This window comes from Phaethon aethereus (assembly GCF_964289735.1).
Source record: "Phaethon aethereus genome assembly, chromosome: 5".
Classification (NCBI taxonomy): Eukaryota; Metazoa; Chordata; class Aves; order Phaethontiformes; family Phaethontidae; genus Phaethon; species Phaethon aethereus.
This window is the reverse complement of record NC_138579.1, coordinates 3,578,992-3,602,987: the sequence shown is the minus strand read 5'-3', so window position 1 is coordinate 3,602,987 and position 23,996 is coordinate 3,578,992. Positions and strand designations below refer to the sequence as shown.

At 40.0% G+C, this 23,996-nt stretch overlaps 1 protein-coding gene across 1 annotated transcript in view; it reads left to right on the top strand.

Annotated features, from left to right (window-relative positions):
- Positions 1-22,846, top strand: part of MAP4K5 (mitogen-activated protein kinase kinase kinase kinase 5) — a gene marked incomplete at both ends in the record, with an annotated part of 67,686 nt that extends 44,840 nt beyond the window's left edge. The window contains 20 exons of the mRNA XM_082000950.1: positions 401-517; positions 827-905; positions 1,937-1,995; positions 2,540-2,547; positions 6,252-6,294; positions 6,745-6,898; positions 7,489-7,586; positions 7,688-7,729; positions 8,307-8,391; positions 8,482-8,561; positions 12,282-12,342; positions 13,396-13,510; positions 13,651-13,709; positions 15,055-15,158; positions 15,552-15,729; positions 16,688-16,756; positions 17,466-17,558; positions 19,360-19,430; positions 20,179-20,234; positions 22,759-22,846. Of these exons, the coding sequence (XP_081857076.1) occupies positions 401-517; positions 827-905; positions 1,937-1,995; positions 2,540-2,547; positions 6,252-6,294; positions 6,745-6,898; positions 7,489-7,586; positions 7,688-7,729; positions 8,307-8,391; positions 8,482-8,561; positions 12,282-12,342; positions 13,396-13,510; positions 13,651-13,709; positions 15,055-15,158; positions 15,552-15,729; positions 16,688-16,756; positions 17,466-17,558; positions 19,360-19,430; positions 20,179-20,234; positions 22,759-22,846 (1,659 nt within the window). The remainder of the gene's footprint in view (positions 1-400; positions 518-826; positions 906-1,936; positions 1,996-2,539; positions 2,548-6,251; positions 6,295-6,744; positions 6,899-7,488; positions 7,587-7,687; positions 7,730-8,306; positions 8,392-8,481; positions 8,562-12,281; positions 12,343-13,395; positions 13,511-13,650; positions 13,710-15,054; positions 15,159-15,551; positions 15,730-16,687; positions 16,757-17,465; positions 17,559-19,359; positions 19,431-20,178; positions 20,235-22,758) is intronic.
- Positions 22,847-23,996: the final 1,150 nt, after the last annotated feature.

Below are 23,996 nucleotides of genomic sequence, written 5' to 3'. Positions count from 1 at the left end.
CAGGCTGTCCTTTCTACAAGTGGGTGTCTCAGCCTCTTAGATACAGCTGTGTAGACGTTGACCCTTTCTGTCACCCAAACAGAAAATGGATGTATTTAGCAGTTGTTCATATATCTATTTCTGCCTTCCTGAACTCGACTGAACTACTTATGTAGAAAATGAAGTTAAGGTATAATTGTTTGTTTGACTCGGAGTTTAATTTCCAATTTACAAGTGGCTAAAAGCGTGGCATCTCCATGCTTATGGAGGAGTTAGAAAGCCTAGCCAACAAGGAGTAATTAAAGAAATACTCAAGGCCCCAGAAAGCAGGCAAAATTCAGTGACATTCTATATCGAATGTTCATTACTGAAAGTTACATATCAGTTGCATATTATAACTTGTTCTTTTCTGCGGTTCTAGCATAGCTTTGTAGGGCAGCCTGGTCTTTCAAGATCTTTAGCAGTTGAGCTATTGGACAAAGTTAATAATCCTGACAACCATACACACTACAGTGAAGTTGATGATGATGATTTTGAGGTGAGAACATCTTTTATTTTCTGTCTTTAGGTAAAACTACTGTTTAAATAACCCTGCTTTGCTTTGGGACTGTAAGATTGCAGCTTGACAGGGGAATTGCCCCATCATTTTTAGAGCTCCTTTTTTAAAGTTACCCTAGCATAGTTACCCTAGCATGGACTATGCAAGGCTAGGACAAAGGTGGTGCATGTTACCGTGTGTGACTGCACTGCAACAGCTATTCTTTCTCTTTGTTGGTTTGATTGTTGGTTGAGATCCAACAGAAAGCCACGCGACTTTTCTCAGCTTTTCCGTTCATAACCCTTGCAGCCTCACTCCGTTATCCGCCATACGATTCGTTCGACGAACAGGAACATTAGGGCAGAAAGAACAGCATCAGAGATAAACTGTAAGTTCTTAATGTACTTTGCCCGTTTGGTGGTGGTGGTTTGCTTTTACTGATGGAGGATGTCGGTGTCATACTTCTGTTGTGTACTCTGGAAAGTTTCTTTTGCTGTTGGCATGTTTGAGAAACTAAACCAGAAGAAACAGCACATGCACGTGAATCTTCAACAATATTTTTCCAAAACTAAAATTAAATCTTGCATATTTTTCTACTGTTTCATTCCATCTCATTGCTGCATTGTAATGTTGATGTGGAAATCTTGCATGACCAGCGTAGCCTTTCAGCTCTGCAATTTCTGTCAGACCATGCAGCCTTACTTAAAACAGCAAAAACACTAATATGCAAACATCAAAAAATGAGAGCAATAATTAGGAGGGCATCTTTTCACATGAGTACATTGGGTGTCATGGTGTGATGAGAAAATATAGGAGAAAAAAAAGTAGCATTTTGTGGGGTTTTTTGTACACTGTTTCAAGTTCATAAATTAAACCTTTTCTTGACCCCGATGGAGCACGTGATTGCAATAGCTGCCCTGACCAGGGTGCATGTTAACATAATGCATTTTCTTTTAATATAACCTCCTCTTTTCTTTCAAAGCAATATTAATACAAATTTGGGGGTAGAAACGGCTTTTCTCCAGGTTTGAACAAATGTCTTTTGTAGCGTAAATGCTATCCACTCCTCTGCATCGCGTACATCACACTTCTAGGAAGCTTGCTGTTAAAAAGCCTCTTTCTTCTCTTTCACGCGCATCAAAAGTAACACGTGGTTATGAAGTTACATTTTAGTGTACTTTCATATAATGACTTGGTATTTACCATTGGTCTGTTTCTTTCTTGTGGGTTTCATATTTGCAAACTTGAGCATTTAAACAATAATGCTGATATTTAAGTGATGATCATGTTTTATAGGCAAATTAAGTGTTGTGTACATAATACTTAGATCTGTTACAATGTGCATTTCACTGTAGTAAGCACTGAGAGGGCTCTATATCACGTTGTGTGTATTAAATTTGAAAATCTAATGTTTTGTAGTTGATAAGTTGCAGTTTGAGCCCCCTCTACGGAAAGAAACAGAAGCTCGGGATGAAATGGTAAGGACAAGTTTGGTTTTTCCTTCCTTTATTAAAATCATAGTGTATTCATTGTTTTGTGGTCCAACTCTTAAGTAATATGTCTCTGCAGTACAAAGTCATGAGAAGACCGCTCTTGGGCCCCAGACAATTGCCACATTTTTAAGAAAATGAATGGCCCTCTATGCTTTGTACAGAGGATCGTGCTCAGATGAAAAAAAAATGTGCCAATTAATTTGATAATGTGAAGAGGCCGTTCTGCGTTTGAGTCCCTGATCTTCCCATCATCAGGGTTTATTTGCTGCTCGTTTCTTGGGAGGCCGCCAGCTCACATGCAGCCGGGTTTGCCCCCTGTGAGCTGCTGCTGTTTGTTGCAGCCCTCAGCAGTTTACTGCAGATCAGCCAATTAACGTTCTTTGGGATTAGTATGTGCCTGTGTACACGAAGGCTCCATTTTTTAATAAGTGTTGTGAATAGCAACAGCTGCTGTTAATTTGGATTTGTAGACATTAGTGCGCAGCACTCCAGAAAAATCCCATTCCTGTTTTTCACAGCTGTGCTCCAGTTCACCAGGTAGGTACGAGTTCATCTTTTCTTGAATGTGACTGATTAGATCTACACATGTTGTTACCGCTGAGGTCCCCTCAGTGCCATTTCTAGTGACACGAATGCTCACAGCCTCTGCTGATGGCATCTCATATGAGTTTGGAGGTGGCTGCAGCACATTCTCTTGCTGGAAGAGTGTCTTGGAAGTGCCCCGAGTGGAAAATCCTTACTGAGTTTTCACTATACATTTTTGCTTTCATGTTACTTACTGCCACTTGATACTGGCATTGTACCATTTCCAGGTGCTGCATTTAAGTCTGAGTTGAAGATGATGATGATCTCTTTTCAACAACTGTTTTATAATTAGATTGTAAAATCCTATTTCACTTGGGAATTTTATTTTACTGCTTATGGGTCATTCTACAGGACTTGGGAATCTCCCAGACCTTTCTTCATGTGCTGTGGATAAGGTATTTCAGTTTGACCAGGGAAAAAAAAGAAAATTTCTGCATTTTCAGGTTGTGGCAGCTGGCACTGACTTTGCTTCACATTGGAATCCTTTTGTTGATGGTGGAAGCAGCAAGTGAGTACAGAGTTTAAAAACATCTTTTATTTCTGTGACTTAATATCAAAATATACTCTGAAAGAAAAATTGAGCTGTGGTGGAAAATCAAACCATAAGCCCTAATAATCCACTCTTATATTCATAGTTACAGGAGATTAAACCCAGTATGCGGTTGTCCTTCTGCAGTTGGTTGGTCATTCTCCTGGGGAATGGGTTTTAATCTCTTTTAACTACAATCAGTAGTTCGTTTTAAATTTGTTGTAGCTCCCCAATTGTAGATGGAAAGTGAAGTGTACATGTTTGGCCAGCATGCTGAAATAACACAGCCAAAGTCAATTTTCTGAAACAAAGCTGGTAAACTTGCAAGGGCTGAGTTCAGGATCCTGTGCTGGCCTTGCACTTCTCTTCTGAGCTGCAGCTGTGGTTGTGACATCCTGTGGCAAAGCACGTTCGCAGCCCTGAAGTCGGGTCCTTGCGAGAAAGGGAAGGAGAAACCGGTTCTGAAGATTTAGTTTTACCAAGTTCGGTACGACGGCAGGACTGCTTCTGCTGTGGGCGTCTGATCAGTGTAATCTGTAATACGATTATTAATAGTGTTCTGGGGGTGAAATGTTTTAGGTAAAGATATGCTATAACTGGTTTCCCCTGGGATAAAGCAGGCCTGAAGTAAGGGAGCACAACTCTGTCCAAGTTAGGACTGAATTTATCAAGTATTTTTGCTGCAAAATACTGGATTCTGCCTTTAAAGGCAGTGAAGAATACAGAAGTTCAGTAACACCGACTGATGCACATATGTAGGGAAAGATGGTATTTTGGTTGAAATAATTGCTCAGCTAAAAGAGCCTGTTTCCCATCTTCATTTGGATCTGAGTAGCAGACGGTGAATTTCTTTGGCTTTTTTGCAGATAAAGTCTTGCATAAGCTGTCAGCTGACATTACAGCCCCCTGGAAAGCTGGCCATCTCATGGACACTGCCAGTGTTGGGGTCTTTTTAAGTTCAACCCGCTTTTCTCTTCTCACTCTCATTGTAGTAGAAGTTTGGGGTGGCTCTCAAGGCCCTGCCTTTCCCTTTCCAGTAATGACAGCGACTGCTTTGCTTCCTCTCTGGGTTTGTTTGTGTGACCCCGATGAGCTGCAGATTGAAAGCCTTTCTCATGAGCGCTGGCTTTTCTGCAGACAGCTGGAATCTGCGGCGTCGAGGAGCGGGGAGGGAGGGAAGCTCCTCCCAGCAAAGCGACTTACTAATTTGGTTCTCTTTCTGTAGCGTTATTAAGATTGTCTATACCAGACTATATTAAAAGCAGAAGAAATGTAGCCGTAGCAAATGTTGCTAGGGCTGTAAATCGGTAAATAGATACAGATTTAGTATTGAGGACAGGCATAAAGTTTCTGGATGGTGAATCCGTGCTGCTTACTTGGAAACCACTTCCAGTTTGAAAAGATAAACAGGAAATGCATAGCTCCTCTGTCCCAGCAATTCTGAGTAATACCAGGGATGTACAGAGAGGGTGTGTGCAGGGGGTCCTTGCTTTTCATGCCCTTTGGCTTTTATCAGAGTGAATGGTGATTGATATCTTTGACCCGGGAATTACTTGACTTGAGAGGGGAATGCCAGAATGTGTACCCGATGATTGAACTTATTTCTTGGCTTTTCTCATCCTTATTGTAGCATTTTAAAATTACTTTTTTATAAATTTTCTGCATTGTGGAGGTGTGTTTTTGTTGATGGTTGGACTTTTTCTCTTTTAAAAGTTTTAATAGTTCCTGTTGGCAACTGTTGGCTGCTTTTCCTTCAGAAGTAACTTGCAGGGAAATTTTACATTAATCCAGATTTGGCTGAGTTAGGGGTTTTTTTAAGACACAGCTTGAAAATTGCCATTTTGCAAAATTTTATCAGTTTTTGTTGTTTCAGGATTGTATTTTCAGTACTGCTTTGATCCTCTAGTCACAATTTCTTTTTTGACCCTGGCATAGCTTTGAAACAAAGATTCCCACTATAATGGGAAACAGTCTGTGTCTTTAGCGTGTAACACTAAAGGAGGAAACTTCCCTTTGTAAAGACTTTTCTCCATTTGTCTCCCAGTAACTTCCTCTGTCCTAATTTTTTTTTTTCTTCTCCTTCTTTCATCCTGTACTTTTATTAGGCATTTCAACAATATTTAAAACACCAGGTAGGGAAATGAAAGATGGGTTGATGCTATCTGGTATGGGAGAGAGCTTCAGTGATTATTGGGGGGTGAGGGGAAGCAAAGGACTGTACTAAATGAAAAAGGTCTTAATGCAGTGGATAAGAGAGAAGTGCTTTGTTTTGAAAAGAGCTGGGAGATGCTTGTTACGAAACGAAATGATGTCACCGATCGGTGTAGTTGCACGTGTTGACCTTAGAGCAGAGCTCTTAATTTTATAAACGTTTTACCTAGGGGACTGCTTACAAAATTTGGCGATGGGAATGAAGATGTTGAAGAGTGAGTGGACCTTCTTCATGTACAGTTGTGTTTACTCCATGTGGCTCTCGCTAAAGCAAGCAGCGTTCTGGCAAAACCTCTTTCCTTAAAATGCTGCAGGCAGCTTTGCCACTCATAAATAAATGAGGGCTGGTTGCACTCAAAGGTCTAACGCACGCTTGACTCTTTATCTGATCGTCAGGAGAATGTCCGCATAGCAATGCTTTCTTCCCTCGCTCTCCTTCCTGAGGTTATCTCAGAGTGCATATGGAAGTGCCTAATACTTTAAAGCAGATTTTGTGTTGATTAATCCCTCAGTCATGAGCCAGGCCCGGTGGTGACAGGACGTGCATATACTCCTGCAGAGCTCTGGTGGGGTATGTGCAGCTCCTCTGGTGCCCAAACGTTTGATCCAGAGTGAAAGCTGCAAACTAGTCCCTGAATGTATATTTATTTGCTAATTTCAAAAACCCTTCACCACAGAATGCTCTATAACATTGGCATTTATGAAAGAACAAGAACTGCTCAAAAAAACAACACTTTTAACAAGATTAACGTGCTTTTTTTCCCACTTTTGGACTTGTAGTTTAACCCTGTTCGTGCAAAGCTGTGACCCGTCTTTTCTATGCGTCTAGCTCATCTTACTTATAGTCTGTGTTCTCAAGTAATTCTGTTCATGTTGTTGGTTTAACTAAGACGACTACTGCACCTTTTCTTTGTAGATCAACACTAAAGCGAGCAGGCCCACCTCCGCTACCTCCTAAGGTAAGAGATGGTGGATTTTAAGAGTTCTGGGTGGCAAACCCCACTTGTGCAGCCTCTGCAGCTCTTCTGTCTGATGCTCTCAGAAGGTTATAAATTCTCTTAAATACCATTTACTAGCAGACCTCGTGCAGCTTGATATTTTATGCTGACTTGCAGTCTGTACAGTCTCAACCTCTGGGGACTCCTGGCCTTGTACGCTGCCCTAGACAAAGTGACTTGTAGGTATTTTCCCTCGAAAGAGAGCATGCTGCATGGGTTGTCCTCCTCTTCAGCATTCTGCCTGCTGCTCTGATTTTCCATCAGAGAAGGAATACCTCTCAGATGACTCTGCTGTCAAATGTCTTTTTTTCAAAGGCTGGGGGTTTTTTGTGTGTGTAGAAGAAGAACTTGTCTGAAGTTTATGCTTCCAGGTGCCATTTCCCAGGTAATCACCTCTTTGGTTTGTTGCAGCCGAGAATAAACAGTTATCCTGAGGAAAACCTCCCAGATGACGAGAAATGTCAGACAATAAAACATTTCCCAGACTCACAGAACAGAGCCCCACCAGCTCACAGGAGACAAAGTATCCCTGTTTGCGGGCCTCAGACTGATTCTTCCCCCGTTGGTATGACCAGCAGCATCAGTAGCCCCGGATTGCTCACAGCTCGATACAGTGACTTAGGTAAGTGCATTACATCTCCTAAAGGTGACTGTAAAAGGAAATCGGTTCTAGAGCTAGCTATTTTCAGCAGATAATTTTTTTAATACAATCTGATCACAAGTTGCAGCTTTCCTTTTTACATGTGTGCTGGTTCTTAGAGCCATGATCCATGGTGGAAACGTTCTTCCCAAAACAAGGGCATTCAGCCAGTTAATACCATTCCTGTGTTGCCTTCAGGAATAGCATAAAAACAACGAACGTGTGTGGAGGATCGTCTGCGAGGACCATGCCACAGCTTTTTTCTCAGTTGTGTTTGGCCCAGGGGCTGTTTGGATGGTGGAAAGCTTTTATTAAAACTGTGTAGCTTAGCTTGCAGAAGAGTGGCCAGCTGTCCTTGGAAGCGTTTGGCTACCTGAGATGTGTATACAGAAGCTTCAGAGCTCGCTCTTCTCTGCCCTCTCTAGACAGAGGGAAGAATAGAGAATAGGGCAACAAAATATTTTCTATTTCACTGTGTCAAGTGATCTACAAAATGTGTCTGGGCTTCTTTTCAGGAAACGGGGATGGCATGCTGAAACTCATTGAAGAAAATGCAGAAGGGTCTGGACAAATCCCTCAACTGCCACGTAAAAAAGAGAAAAGAGATTTTCCTGTAAGTATTGGGACTCTCAGTCTGATTTCACTGTCATATTAGCTAGCTAGTTTTATATCAATGCATGGGAGTTAATTTATGATCTTTCTCTCTTCCCACAGAAGCCAGCAATCAATGGTTTACCACCAACACCAAAGGTGCTGGTAAGAAATCTCCTTTGCAGTAAGAGTTATTGGAAGCCTGCTGTCATGGCATCTCTCTAGTGTCAGAAGGTTTATGCTAGAATAAGCCAACAGTTCGTCTGGGGTGATTTTCTGCATCTCATAGCCAGTTATTTTTCACATACCAAATCGACAATATTTGTTTCTTTTTCTTACAAACTTCCTTTCAGCTTTCAGTCTGGATGTGAAGCGTTGGAGACTTCACTGGCCGTGTGGGCTGTGATCTCCAGTGGCACTCTCTGCTTAGTAAAAAAACATTTCTGCTTGTTTTCCCTCCATATGCCATTCTTCGTATGTTCTTACCCAGTAGGTACTTAAAATGGTTCGTATCATTCTGATCCCACTTTGTGTTTCTTAATGTACACGAAGTCTACGAAAAGGTTTGGAAGGCTGCGTTGTAGCTTTTGGGGAAGATAAAAATGTTTTGCATCATGGCATATTAGAGTAAGTTTGTGTCTGAAAAAAAGAGAGCAGCGGTGTGTGCTAAGTGGCCAAGGGCCAGAAGATAAACATTTTATACTGCAAACTTGTTTCAGGTTCCAGTTTTGGTGTTTTTCAGATGGGAGCGTGTTTTTCCAAAGTCTTTGATGGTTGTCCTTTGAAGATTAATTGTGCAACATCATGGATACATCCAGATACTAAAGGTGAAGTTATTTTAGGTTTCTATTTTAAACCTGCCTGTTGCCAAAGTGGTAATGAGCTTGGGAAATAATCAATTTCTGTTCAATTTTTAGATCAGTATATTATCTTTGGCACAGAAGAAGGTATCTATACTTTGAATTTGAATGAACTTCACGAAGCAACAATGGAACAGGTAATTTTTGGTGTACTGAACACACAGAATAGATCTGGGGATATTATGAAGCAAGAAAGTTTGATATTGGAGGGGGTAGATGGGATGCCAGGCTTTGTGGCATAAACTGATTCACATCAAAGCGAGCAATGGAAGTCCTAAAATTAATAGTTCCCCTAACTACCTGAAGCTTTTGTTGCTGGTTATGTAACATGGCTTTCAAAGGAGCTCTCTGCTAAAATGTCTGTCTTCTCCTTGGAGGCAACCGATTACCTGCCCTTTCTCTCTCCATTTTATCTCCACTAGATGGCATATTGCTTCTCCACTGGATGCTACCAAAGCCCTCAGCCATTTAATTTAGCTGGCATTGTTACCACCGATAAATACACATTTGCGTCTGTTTTCTTGGCCTCTCTAACCCTTTCCGAAGCCACTTTATGCAGTCATGGTATTGTGACATATGCTTTTTTAGAGCCAGGAGTAACAGAGTATTCTTGGAAGGGAAGTATCAGCAGATGCTGATAATCAGATTTATACCTGCAGGTTTCTAAAGCAGTTCACAAAGGCATTTCAGGCCCCTAAAGAGCGTTAAATTCAGTCGAGACACGGCACAGATCAGAAAGCAGAGGTGGCATGGTGAGCGTAGCTATGAGCAAGAGTAAGAGAAAGATGATTTCACAGAAGGGGCACTGCACAGAGACCTGTGCTTAAGAGAAGTCCTCTGTTTCTGGGAGCATCATCATAGAAGCCAAAACTCAGAGAGGGGCAAAAGAAAAGGGGAAGCGGTTCAGCAACGTCATGTCAGCAGCAGTTTGGCACAGGCAGAAGTGAGAGAAGATTATAAAGGGCTTGATGGTGAGAATTGGGAATTTGAATTCAATACAGTTAGAAGATCCTTTCAAGTTAAGAGGGCTGAGGGTGCACCTGAGTGCAATAGCATGAGGTTGAATATGAAGTTGCTTATCTTATCTGCCTCAGCAGACATGGGGAACAACTACTTTCTTTTATAATAAATCTCTAAAAATTGTGCTGGCAGCTGTTGGAGACCCCCTGGCCTTCTTACCTCAATTTTCTCTTTATTTCGTTAGTCAAAGCAATCTCTTTCCTCTTTCCTTGTACATTTTCCTAAATTATTTCATGTAACAGTCTTCTCTGGACTCTTCCACATGTTTTTTTTTATCCTATTGGAAGGTTAGATATGCCAGTGATAGGTAGAGAGAACTTACTAGTGTCTACTTATGACATTCAGTGCATCCCAAAATTAAAGTTTTCTTCTCTGTGACAGCATCCTCAGTTTGGAGAGGTCAACTGTGATCCACTACAAACCCCAGAGGCTTTACAACTGTATTTCTGCCATGCCGCTTTTTTCCTTATTTGCGTTTATTCATTTCATGATTTCTCCCCACCAAGTGAACATTTCAAATTGTTTCTCCAACTTCTAATTCTGATCACATCTTCCAAAGTGCCTGCTGTCTCACCAAGGTTAATATCTCCCAATTTCAAAAGTACACTTTGTCCTGATTTCAGCTTTTATTCCATTGTTAGTTTTTCAGTGAAAATACTGAATAGAACCAGACCGAGAGAAGACACTATATATCTGCAGGCTGCTTTTTCCTTCTATTAAATAGTAAATTCCTAATAGGTACTCTGTGTTTATGCCCAACCGGTTGTACGTTTTCTTTCTGCAGTTTCTTCTACCCCGTATTTTCTTATTTTTCATGTGGAAATGGCACACAGGACATGGTCCTTCACCTGTGTTTCACATCTTACTGTTTCATGGCCTCCGACGGGGCAATTCTTCTCTTAAAGAAGGAAATTCAGATGCACAACTCTGTGCTAGCTGCTCTTGTTATCCCTTGGTAATTAAGAAGTATGTGGCTTGTTCCTGTGCTACTCCGGATTTACAGCCAGTCAGTCAGACTGTTTTGCAATCCCCACCACCCTTTTTATTTGCCATAGGTATTGTGTTTGTCCTTGTTTGTCCTCCATCAGTTCTTGAAGATAATCATTACTGAGACCTTGGGGTTTGAGACAGTTCTTAAGTACTGTAAAGTAAACTTTATTGGGACCTGCTGACTTGAGCGTATCTAGTTGAAATAGCGCATAATGTGTTCTTCTTCTGCTTCTAGCACAAGTTTCTACCCCAGTGCTATTAACTGTGTTAATCACGTAGTCTTTCTTTCCTGTCAAGCAGGAAAGTGGGCTGAGCCTTTTGTTTTCTCAGTTACCACATTTATTGGCTTCTCTTATGTTGGTAATTTGATTTGTATCTTAACCTTTCTTACGTTTCTTCCTTCAGGCTTACCTTGTGGTTGCCTCCCGGTCCTTAGCATTGTGTCCTTGTTTCAGTTTTCTGTATTATGTATTTGTGATACTTAAGGCATGAGGGGGAAATAAGAAGTATTTACCCATCTTGGGGTGGCTTGGAGATGTTCACAGGGAACAACTACTCCCCTTCTCTTCTGGTGGGCCTGTTAAATGAAGCTAGTGTGAGCCAAATTGAAAATAAACAGTGCGTAAATGACTTGGGACTTTTTGCTGTGGGGAGCAATGCAAATGCTAGGAGTTATCTGAGTTCAGAGGGGAGACTGGACAAATTTATGGAGGATAAATCCCATATCTGATTCAGCAGGTTTCTGAACTGAAGAACTTGGTGCCTGGCAGAGTATTAGGTGCAGTATTATATACATTTTTTCCTATGTTTTCACCATTTTTAGGAGAAACCGTGTCACTTTACAGTGACTGTTGGAAACAGATGTTAGGTTAGATGGACATTTGCATGAACCAGTAAAATCATACTTTTGTAGAGCCTTGATTCAAGCATCTTCTGATGTGTTTTGCAACAACTTCCCTCAGTGGACCAGTCTGCTGTTGTCTTTTTTAGCACTCTCCTTCAGAAACAGCTTGACCCTTTGAACTCCTTTTTTTCTTATTGGAAATTTTTTCTTGAGGGAGGACCTTACCTATGAATACTATTCAATAAATATAGTCTTGTCTGTCCTTTTTTGTTTGTCTCTTTTTTTAAACAAAATCCTTTTCCTTACTCTGTTGTCCTTATTCCTTCCTTTGTTGAGACTCCTGAATGCTGTCATTTGCCATCACTTTTATCAAAATTCCCTTCAGGTTGTCAAGAGGTTCTTCTTAACTTTAAAATCTTCTCTTTAAAATCTACCCCCTGAGTCACTTCTTCCCTCTGAAACAAAAATAAGTCCCAATGCCTTCCATGAACTGTCTGTTTACAAAGCAGCATGCTAACACAAAAGAGCCAGGCAGGTAAGTCCCACAAAATACAGGATTTTGTGTCAATTCTGGTTGCTCAGAAATTACTTGCACCTTCTTCCCCCCCCTCTTCTGACTTTTGTGGAGTTTAGTAGGTTTCTGAAATAATGTTCTCTTCCTTTCTCTGGCTGTCATTCCTGAGCAAGCTATATCTTTCTATATGTGGTATTCCAGTCTTGCCAGTTGTCCCACTTTGGCTCTGCGCTGCTAATTAAAAACCAAAGAAAAATTGAAGTCTGAAAGTTTCGGGGGCAAAAGAGGGAAGGAATGAAAACTATTTCAGATAGAGAAAAGGGCTAAGAAGGCTCCAAAGAGTGAATTAAAGGGGAAACTGTAGTTGCAGCTGGGACTTTCTCCAGTGTTGATCCCTGCAGGAATGGTGGCAGAGGTGGAGCAGGCAGAGAAGACCACGGTTGGAAATTCCTGTGTGTTTCTATTAATGGAAATATTTTCTTTCTTCAGTTATTTCCCCGAAAGTGCACCTGGCTGTATGTTATCAATAACACCTTAATGTCCTTGTCAGGTATGTATAAATAGAGGGAAAATTAATAAAATTATAACTAAAGAGAAACATTTAAAGTCATAATTCAGTACAATGTATTTTGATTGTACTGAAGTACAAAACTCTGCATTGTTTCTTGTGTTTGTATAGGAAGCTTTGCTTCAAGAGTGTTTTAATGTGAAAGACTTTCAGGGATAAAACTGGATGTTTACAAGTAGCAGAGCCAGTTGTCTGCAGTGTCCCACCATATTTTTTTTAATTTATTTATTTTTAGTTTGTTTGCAAAAGCTTGGCACTTGATATTTGTCAGCTAAGAGTTGCCTCTGCCAAGGCTGCAATTTGACTGAAAGTGCCTAGAGAATCTAAAGAGTGTCCTCATCTTTGGTCCCTGAGCTAGGTGTAAGGATGGTTTTCATGTGTCAGAACAAAATTAGTAGAAGATTAACATAGATACATTAGCAAAATGTAGATGCAGTGTTTGATCATTCTCAGTATATTGTAGCCTGGCAGCATCTTTGATATGAACTGGATTCAGAAAATAAATCCACCCTAAATGAAAACCAGTCTCAATTTAAAGGAGAATGAGGTGGTTGTGAAATACTACTAATCCCACAGATTGATTCTTGAAAAAAAAAAAAAATTTTTCAGCAAAAATTAGGACATTCTAGGTCGGAAACAGAGGCACTGTGGCATGCAGACTAGTTGTAGGCTTGTGCTTTTAAACATGCAGGACTTTGTGTAACACCACTTTTATTGATTTATAGATAAAGAAGGTATCCTGATATAATTAATCGTTGGTATATAATTGCAGCCTTCTAAAAATGTGTACATAAAAGTAACTTTCAGAGATACTTTAGTGTTACTGAAGTGAACTTTTAGTTGAATGCCATGTCTTCTCTACATGCATTATTATTGTTGTCTTGTTTTATTTTTCTTCATAACTGGACTTGAAATGTCTGATGCACGTACTCCATTTCTCTAGAAGGTAATTTTCTAGACATACGTTTTTCTAAAATATGCAGTTCTCTGCTGGAGGCATGGGTGCAGTATCAATTGTGCTTTTCTCTCTTACAGGGAAAACATTCCAGCTCTACTCCCATAATTTAATAGCTTTGTTTGAACAAGCCAAAAAAACAGGATTAGCTGCTCATATTCAAACCCATAGGTTTCCTGACAAAATATTACCAAGGTACAAATCTTTCACTTACCGACAATTATTAAGAAGTGAAAATTCCCATAAATACTGTTTTGTGCTGTAACACAAAATTGGTAGCATGAAGGTCCTTCAGCATCTCTTGTTGATGCAATTTTTCATAATTGTTATTGTAGGAAGTTTGCCTTAACGACAAAGATCCCTGATACAAAAGGATGCCACAAATGCTGTATAGGTGAGTAGGTGTTCCATTTTGCAATTTTTTTCTTGGCCTTTGTCTTAAACTCACTTCTTTTTAATATAAAAACTTATAGGTAGTTCACTGGTCAGAGAACAGTGTGACTGCATTATTTCTTAACACTGTGCCTCAACTGGTGCATAGCTTTCCTTTCAATTAATGTGGGGGTCTTTACGCTGTTCAGTGGAAAAGCATTTTTCATGTCAACTCTTAACCTAGAATTGTTGCTGCCTAGAGCAAGGTCCAAAGGGAAACCCTGGAGAATGCCAGTAGCACGCAGCTAACGGGTGTCGCACACTCTCTGAGAGCTGCTGAAGCTCTCAATGACTTAAGTCGATGTTTGGGATCACTGACTTCAGGCTGCCACCAGAGCCAACTAGTTATGTGACATGCAGCCTGCCTGCGAGTGTAACGCTTGTTACAGAACCCCAGACTTGCTGCACACACACAAATACCCTTTCTGCTTTGTCAGTTTGGCTCAAGGTTTGATCTAGATCCAACTTTTAACGAGGCTAACTTGAAAAGGCTATTTTCTGTGAAGAAAGAGTTGGACAGGAATAAAAATGATGTCAGCCTGGGGAGAAGTGAAGCCATCACTCCAGTTCTAAGTGCACACAAAAGAGTTAAAGCTTGTGAGGTTACAGATTTGTCTTTGGCTTCACTGACTTTCAGATAAGCTTGGGTTTCTACAGAACACATGTCCTTTTGAAAACTGGCCCTAGCGCTGTGTGAAATTGTACCTTTACACTCTTAAAAATGCTTCAGCAGAGTATAAAGTACCTAGTTGCAAACTTGGATATCCTATTTAGCTCATACAAAGTGTCTACAGTAGGCATCTTTACAAATGATTCCTGAAGTCAGACTGATCTGGTATCCAACTGAGCTTAAAAAAACAAACCCCAAACCCTACATCATATTATTAGATGAGCTGTCAAAGCTCAGAAGAAGTTGGGGCCGTCTTCACTGCTTGGGAATTTTTTTTTTATTTAAATCACAACTTGACCCAGACCTTTCACTCCCCCTGCTCACACAGCCCCAGGAAGAAGGTGTTACAGCTTTTCTGGCCACTCAGCATGTGGCCTCTTTACTGGGACTCAAAAGAATGCTAGTGGTTATTAATTATAAGTATAATTTAATTTATCTGGAATGTAGCACAATATTAATCACTGTGGCTATTTGAATGGCAAGTCAGAAGGCAATTAGGGTGAAACTGATGCTATTTCTTAAATTATTTGCAAAGATAGCTCTAGGGGTTTTTTCAAGTATGCATTGAACTTCCAGAACTTAAAAAGGGTTGTTTTCTGTTTTGTTTTGTTTTGTTTTGTTTTTTAATTTTATATAGTACGAAATCCATACACAGGACATAAGTATCTGTGTGGTGCATTGCAGTCTGGAATTGTTCTACTACAGTGGTATGAGCCAATGCAGAAATTCATGTTAATAAAGGTAAGTATTTCACTTTAGTTTAGAACATTTAAACTTAATCATTAGGCAGTTGTTGAAATAACCTGTTCAGAATTTGTAATGGAAAGTACATCCCAGTCTAGTTCCATTTGTGGGTTCTGAGTACTTGAAAATCTGGCTTGACACATTTTGACTAAGAAAATCTTGTGACTGAAGTCAGTCAAGTGTTGGATCAAGCCCAGTACTAGCAATAACAGACTAGCATACACCTCTGTGCAACATAATGTTGCTCCCAGCTCATGTTGTCTTAAAAAAGCACTCTTAGTAGCAGTGAAAAATTCTTCTATATCTTTTATACTTTGTGCATGTTATTTTAGGCTTCTTATTTCCAAGGTAAAAGGAAACTTTACAAATGCCTTATTATGTTTTTTCCAGCACTTTGATTTTCCTTTGCCAAGCCCTTTGAATGTGTTTGAAATGCTAGTGATACCAGAGCAGGAGTACCCGATGGTCTGCGTAGCGATCAGTAAGGGTACTGAACCAAATCAGGTAGTTCAGTTTGAGACAATCAACTTGAACTCTGCTTCTTCGTGGTTTACAGAAATTGGTGCAGGTAAGACTGTTGGTCCGTCTTGCAGCCGTTTTATTGTCTGGTAACTGTTGGATATCCCTTCATCAGAAGTCATTTGGACACCCTTTAGGCTAGGCAAAACAATGCAACTTCTCTTCCTACAGCATATTGAAGCTGATCCCAGGTTCATCTTGTGATGACATGCCAACTTCAGCATAAACTCTCTCTCTTAAAAGACCAGTTTTACATACATCTTTTATCTTACAAGTTTCCCTAAACAGTAATGCAGACCCTGCTGATTGGGTTGCATACTTTTTCCTGGGATCAGTCTTACTCCTCTTTCCCTTTCTTTCCTGTGTAAAGGCTCATATAAATGCATTCTTGTGTGTCCTCCAGCCCTTGGGGGAGGCTTGTCATCTTCAGCTGGCTATTAATAAGTAGAAGATTTTGTTTTATCTTCAAAAGCTAGTTGACATCATGCAGATGCTTCTCTCTGCTGGCTTTGTTGGATATACTTTTTTACATTTAAATACTGCTTTTTAGCAACTGTACCAAGAACTTAATTAATAAAAACTAAAAAAGCTATTAAACCTAGTTTAATATCAGCACAATAATCTTTCCAGATGTGGTTTTATGGGAAAAGAGCATTTTTTAGGAGCGACAGTTCCCTTGATGTTTCCTTTTGTTCATTATCGTGCCTCTTGATGAAGGAAGCTGACTTGCTGTGCTGAACTGTAACATAAAGTGTATTTATGCCAATAAACAGTAGTGCTTTCACATTAAATACCTGCTTTGAACTGTCGGCTTTGTCTTTAGGCCCTGTACTCCTAGAACATTTTGGGATCATATAGCCATAAAAAAACTTAAGAGTAACAAATATTGTAGATTGCAAAAGACTCGTAGGATACTGAAAAGGCTGTAGCAATTGGTGAGAGGTTGAGAGGAGGCTGAGATCAGTCTTGTGATGTGATATAAAATAATCTGTTTTCTTTTTCACAAGGCAATCAGCAGTTAGATGCCATTCATGTAACACAGCTGGAAAGAGACACCGTCCTAGTCTGCCTGGACAGTAAGTAACACGTCTCTCTTGGGCAACTACATCTTCTGCAAAACTTGTTTTGCCACAGTTGTTGATTTTCACTCTACCACAAGTTATTTTTTCTCCCTTCATTACTAATTTCTGTTGTAATATTTCCAAAAAGATACAGTTCAGATAAGTGGGTTTTCATTTTGACTCTTGTGATTCCACTTTCCCTGTTCATGTGTGTATCATTCTTGTTTCTTTTCAAAATGAAATGTAATGCAGCATTGCAGACCAGAATTCAAATATATGCCAATCAGAAATTTTCAAAATTTACCTGGAAAAAATGACATTTGCCTGTTGCATATGCTAGCAGGACAAATAGCTGACACTCCGTCATACACAGTAATTATAACCATAACTCTCATGCATCAGAGGTTAATACCTCAATGGGAACTTTGCAATGACTTAGTCTGCCTAAATTTCCAAGCTTTATGTTGAACTCACATTTCTGCACTGCTTGTTATTTGCAGGAAGGCTCTCAGCAGAGTCTAAAAACGTACAAAGTGTATAAGAAGGTTTTCTATATTTATTTTGAGAGAAGGATGCTCTTGGATTAATTTTAGGCAAATACTGTAGATGTTAGGTTTGGGTATTCCTTTGTGCTTGAAAGATGTCATTAGTATTTCACACTTAAAGCTGTCAGTAATCCTTTTCAGCAGTGGGTTTTAATACTTGTTTTTCTGTTTTTCTTGAGAATTTGTGAAAATTGTGAATTTACAAGGGAAATTGAAGTCAAGCAAGAAATTGGCCTCTGAGCTGAGCTTTGATTTCTGCATTGAGTCAGTGGGTAAGTGATTTGCTTCTCTATTGTCTGTCAAGTCTAAGAACTTGGAGGGATGAGTGTTGAAGGATTTTTAATAATTTAGACTGGTCTAGTGCATCCAGTGGGGCCTGAAACTAAAAATTGGACGTGTGAGGCTATTGTGAGCTGTGTCTCTGTCTCCACTGACATGCTGAAGAAAGGCAGGCAGTTGCCAGATAGTGTGTCCAATCTGTGCGTGTTTCCATCTGGTGTCATTTCTGTTTTATAAGTAAGATGTATCATAGTTTGGTTGAAAAAAAGGTTGGCTAGTTTCTCATCATTTCCATAGCACTGAGAAAAACCTTTGGGGAGGAAAAAATGTTTTAGTAACACATAAATTTATGTTAGTCTTCTAAAAGCTAAGATTTTATTTAAAGTGATAGCACATCCATTTTTTTAACAGTCAGGGTAATATTTTAATCTAATTCTTAGAGGACAGGCTGCTGTCTTTAGACTACTACAGGACAGCAGCCTTGCTTCTAAAGCTTGAATTGTAATTGTCAAGCAAATATTTCTGCTGTAATAAGCTCTCAGAAATATCTAATTAACATAAGTTCAATAATTCCATATCTCAGAAACTGAACTTCTTTCTGTAATCAAAATCAATAAAGACACAACTTGCTTTTGTTAGCAGTTCTGTACTACTTACAATTCTGGGTTCTTCAGGCATCTTCCCTTTAGAAGATTCTTGACATAGGTATTTTGTATTTTAACAGCAGTTGGTAAAGCAGTGCGCATTCTTTTATACAGTACCTCTATTTAGGTATGTCAGACCTTCTCCTGACAGAAGATATTTTTAATCAAGCCTGTGATTCTTCCCTAAGTTCTGACATGTTCTAATTAACTGCTGTACTTGTATCGTACAATACCTCCTGCTGATGCATGCACAACATGACTCGACCGTTGCCTTTTTCTTGAACTCTGAAGGAATTCATAGACAGAAGCATTTATCCCGAAGTCTTACCAGCTGACATTGAATAATGTCAGCAGTTCTTCACACTCCAAGTGGTCTCTTGGGAATTCAGGGTATTAAATAACTCTTCATTCTCTGATTGCAGGGTGGAGTGGGGAGTAGCAGGTGAAGATTAGACTAAGGCTTGTGACGAACATTGCTTTTAGAATTCTGCTGAATGCCTTTGTTCTGTGTATTTAGGCAGATACAAAATGTGACTCAAAGGAATAGTAAAGGAAAACAAGTAGGATTTAGGAAAATAAAACACGGTGTAAAATATGTTTCTGTAACACTGCTTAAAGAACACCAGGCTCTTCATCCATTATTTTCAGCAGTCTGGTAATTAAATCATTCAGGGCTGGTAGCTTTCTGTGTTCTATCTTTGGCCCTGAATGGAAGACTCCTCCTATTTTTCGTACATGTATTTTGAAGTAAATATAATAACTCAAATGTCCTGTAATTGCCAGCAACCCACAGTGTTTTGGTTGGCAGCATGTTTATACACTTCCTGGTGTTTTCTCCAGAATCATTAGGGAAATAAAGATGCAGAGAATAGAAGTGAAAGGGAGAAAAGGGAAAAAACAGAGATGCCTGTCTTGTCCTGGCAAACGGGGAATGTCTGAGTGGTATGTTTTGAATTGCACTTTAGAAAGTAATGTGCGCCTCGGATCCAAATAGTCATTTCAATCCAGTTTTTCTATCTTCCATCAGGAGTCCAAGTTTCACCATGTACTTTCTCCATACGCTTCCCATTATCAGTGCTGGTGAGAAACCCAGGTTTCTTCGGTTCAGATAAGCCACGCTCGGGTCTGATTTTGTGTTTCTCCTTTGCAGTGTGCCTTCAAGATAGTGTGCTGGCCTTCTGGAAACATGGCATGCAGGGCAAAAGCTTTAAGTCAGATGAAGTAAGTAATCTCCCTGTCTCTCCAGGTTTAATTTCTTCCTATTCCTTATTTACCACTTGATCCTTTGGCCCCTCTAGCTGCTTCCCTAGTGATAATGCTCATGCTCCACGTCGTCATTGCTTCAGTTCGCTGGTTGCTTTCTCTGACTTGCCTGCATATGTTGCTCTTGGTAAAGCTCACACACGTGCTTTAGCCAGCTCCGTTTCCAAGAATATCGGTTGTCGACTCCTGAACTGGTTCTGCACAGAGCCAGTACAGATCTGGTGTAAACAGCATTTGAGTTTCTTGGTTCTTGGATGAAAAGATCAAGCTGGCAGCATCCCTTTTAAAAAAAAAAAAAAAAAGAGAGACACTTTTTTTTTAAAGTATCCCTTTTAAAAAGTTGGGTTTTTTTTTTTCCTTCAAAAAGAACACTGTCCTTTTTGATGGCATCCTCTGTGAAAATGCAGGGAAAGTTAGTCAGTCTCTGCTGACAAAGATTTGATCAACATACTCCCTCTGTGCCACCAAGTCATCTAGACTGGTAACAGTCTACAATACAAAAAATACTTAAAATAAGTTGTATTTTATGAATTTTAAAACTCCTTTTTGCTTAGTATCAGTTTATATGATTCAGTACTGTAATTTGCACTAAATTGTATTTGAATTTTTGAAGAGACTTACTTTTTTTTTTTTCCCCCTTCCAACTCAGACCGATAAATTCTACTCTGCTGCTGAAATGGACCTAAATGTCTCCATTTTTCTACAGGTTACCCAAGAGATATCAGATGAAACCAGGGTTTTCCGCTTACTGGGATCAGACAGGTAACCACCTTCAAGAAATATAAACCTTTTATTTTATTTAAACCAGCTTTCTAGCTTCCAGCTGGAACTGGCTTCCAGCCCACCATAGATCCATCTGTAGGCAGTCCTGGGGGAGGCAGTAACACTGTTTCTGCCTGCAATAGCCAAATATTTAATTAGTGATTGCATCTGCATCCAAAATTATTATGAAGAGCCCCTGTGACCTCCCCCACTTTCCACTGTGGCGAACACAAACACGAGCATATAGAAATTCAGCGTGAGGAGATAAGCTGCAGGGAGAGATGAGAGCTGCCCTTGGTATGTGGTAAGCAGGGTGTCTGGTGCACTTCTGGAAAAGCCAGTTTCTGGCTTGGATTTTCATGGTGAACTGGTGAATTATCTTGGCAGCTAGTTACTTAAAAGTAATCTTTGTTGCTCTGGACCTTGAGATCTGGAAATAGCAGAGCAAACTAGATTGCATACAGGTTTTAATGCACAGTGGTCTAAATTCACCCATTACCCATTACATCCAGATGATTTCCTTCACCTGCAGAGGCTGGGAAGAGGTGCAGCTGCCTCCAGGTTTGAAACCTTAGCAGATGCTGCCCCGTTCTCTGGATGTGGGCATGTGTGCTTGTGGTTTCTCAGATAGCCGGAGTGCTGAATGTAGAAGTAGATAGTAATGAGTCAAGAATTATCAGTTCTAATCCCTGATCTTCTGCTCCCTCATTTGGCCTTTGGGAAGCCTGTCTCTGACTCGCTTTCTGTAAGTAATCCATAATTTCCTGTACTTATATTCTTGGATCCCCAGTCCAGAAAGAGAGTGAGAGTGCGCTAGCTCTTTTGAAGAGGAGGGGTAACCTGTACAGGAGACATCTGAAGGCTTTGCTTCACACCTGGGTCACCGAGGAGCCACTGTACTTGATCACTGCAGTTGGAACTGAGGATCCTTACACTGCTGACTCTGAGATCTCAAAAATCAGAGCAACACAGAACAACCTCTGACAATGCAAACTCTGCCTTTTCTGTCTGTTTTCCCCCTTGTGCAGACAGGCAGTGGTGATTTCCTTCCCTGTTACCCCCAGCAGAGCAAGGGGCATTTTATTGCAAGAATAAGCTTTTGCTAAGGTCCATTGCAGTACAGATGCCATACGTATTAGGCCAGGTACATGCTGTGCCAGCGTCAGTGAATATTTCTTGCATACTGGAATTGGTATCTTTAAATGGTTCCTATTTCTGTGTTGGGCTGGTGAGCACAGGAGCATCCTAAACACACAGAGGGGTGGAAAGCAGCATCTCATCTGGTCCAGCTTCTGCTTTTATACAAGCCATGCATATCTGAATAACAACTTAGTACAAAGTACTTTTGGGGGTTGAATAAGATAAGGTTGAAGTCCTTCCACTACATGCAGTGTTGCAGAGAAGCCATTTTCTTCCATTCTCATCTCATTGAACTGCCAAATACTTTGTTTTGTATTTTTCCATCTCTGTACAAATGGAGCAGGAGTCTTTTCTACCATTCAGGTGAAAGAGATGTGGCAGTATTTTTTTTGTTTGGATCACTTAAGAACTACTGAGTTGCAGAAGTGAAGGTCAGGGACAGAGGCTGTTAAGAATGAGACTTCATTTGAAAACTCTTTGAGGAATGTGACATGGGAGGGGAGTGTGAGTGTGTGCAATGCTAACCCTGAGACAGACTCCCTTTGAGAAATCCAGCTCAGACATCAAGTGGCACATTTGGCTTATTGGAAAAGCAGGTGGAAAACAAAAAGCAGGAGTTTAATTTTAAAAATGACAGGATATAGTCCTCGGAGCTGGTGCAGAGATATGCAGGAGCTAAGCAGTTGTGGAAGGGAGAGGGGCAGTCAAAGGCCCGACCGTATCAGCTGCTGAGATGATTGTTGGAGTTCAGCATGGGACAGATGTGTAGAAGACAGCGGTCAGCATGCCAGCATGGGAAGAGACAGGTTTTCTAGAGGAGCCTACAGGAACATGATCGACCAAGACAAAGGCAGAGATGGGGCTGGGTGTTCCCTATGAACCCATCAGCTGATAAATATTTAGCAGGAAAGAGAACTGTTTAGGTTAGTGGCTGATGCTTATCGCAAGACGTAGGAGGTATAAACATATTCGGGCTGCAGATGATAGGAGGGTTGCATCTCACCACAACACTGGCTCTGAGATAACTTCCCAATAGAAGCAGAAGACACAGCTTATTTCAAGGTGGAGGATGTCAATTGTGTAGGGGTTCGTAGCCCATTGCATGTGCCTGTGGTTGAGGGGCAGATTGTGGTTCAAGAAGCTGCTCCTGGTTCTCTGCTCCTTGTGTCTTCTGCTTTAGTGTTTTATCAGAAGTGATGCCACATAGAGTGGAAAATGAGGTAACCGATTTAAAGGATAAAATACTCAAGATACTTAGGAGTGCCTATATCCTTCCAGTCTGTAGAAATCTGTGAGCGACAAGTTTGCTCCTCCTCAGTAGTTATACCACGTGCTTCGTATTTTGCCACTAACCATTTTGGATTCTGTTTGTGTTTGATTGCAGAGTGGTAGTGTTAGAAAGCAGGCCAACAGAAAATCCGACTGCACACAGCAACCTCTACATCTTGGCTGGACATGAGAATAGTTACTAAGCAACAGTAACCTAACGCAACTAACAGAGTGAATTTGCCACACGAGGAGCAAAGAAGCATTAGGAAACTCAGCACAAGCAGGACTGTGACTTACTGTTTCTTTTCTTGATGCCTAAATGATGTTGTTTTAGGGTGGAAATCAATAGATTTTTGCAGCTGGGAACAGCTGGTTCTGTCTCTTGCCACTGTGTGGTTGGTTATATCGAGTTTGCTTAATAAAAGCTATGAGATAAATAGTCCTTTACTCATTAGTTATAGGGAAACAGAGCCTTTAAAGAAATGTTATGCAGTAAAGGTGCCATAAACTGTTAAATATTTTACTTCCCTTGGATTTTCCTTATATTCTGTAGATATAGTGTTGGCTGTTTCCCTGTTTTATACTGAGTCTTAATAAAATGATTTGTGTAGGAAGTGAAAGTATCTGCAAAGCTTTTTGGTTTTAAATCTGCCATTCCGTATGGCTTTGTATAATAGACTATTTAATCCTTATTTATTAATCTGCTGCTAGAATGGTGTAATGTATCTAACTTTTAGCAAAGGAAGGTTGCAGAGCAGCTTACAATTTTTTTTTTTTTTTACAATTGTATAAAGATTTGATTATTCTTTTTTTTCTTGTAGGGATGTAGTGCATTATTGAGGGGTATGTTACAATGTTGGTTGATCTTGTAAAAATGCAGTTTTGTACAACAAAGTATTTTGTATTGATTTTTTTGCTTGCAAAATTGCCATAAAAGGGATTTTCTTATTTACTACTAGATGTAGGGTGTGTCTACACAAAATATAATATTGATATCAGACATGTTGCTACTGGGTGGGTGTGAACAATATACATGTGTGTGTGTGCATGTGCGTTAAGTTGACCGGCAGTGTGTATTTTTTTTATATATATATACTTATATATATATAAAAAATGTACAAAATATATATGCTTTATTTTCATAAATTAGGGATAAGCCTCATGACATGAAATGGAAATTGTACCTGGTCATCATCCTTAATGAATGAAAGTATCATGTATCGAACTGCCCATGACGTATAGTTTATTTATACTATTCCAGAGGGGAGCGTATAGCCATACATGAGCTTACGAGCTTTTTTGTTTGTACAGCCATCCAACAGTTGTCAGCCAGACAGTCATTTGGAAATGGTT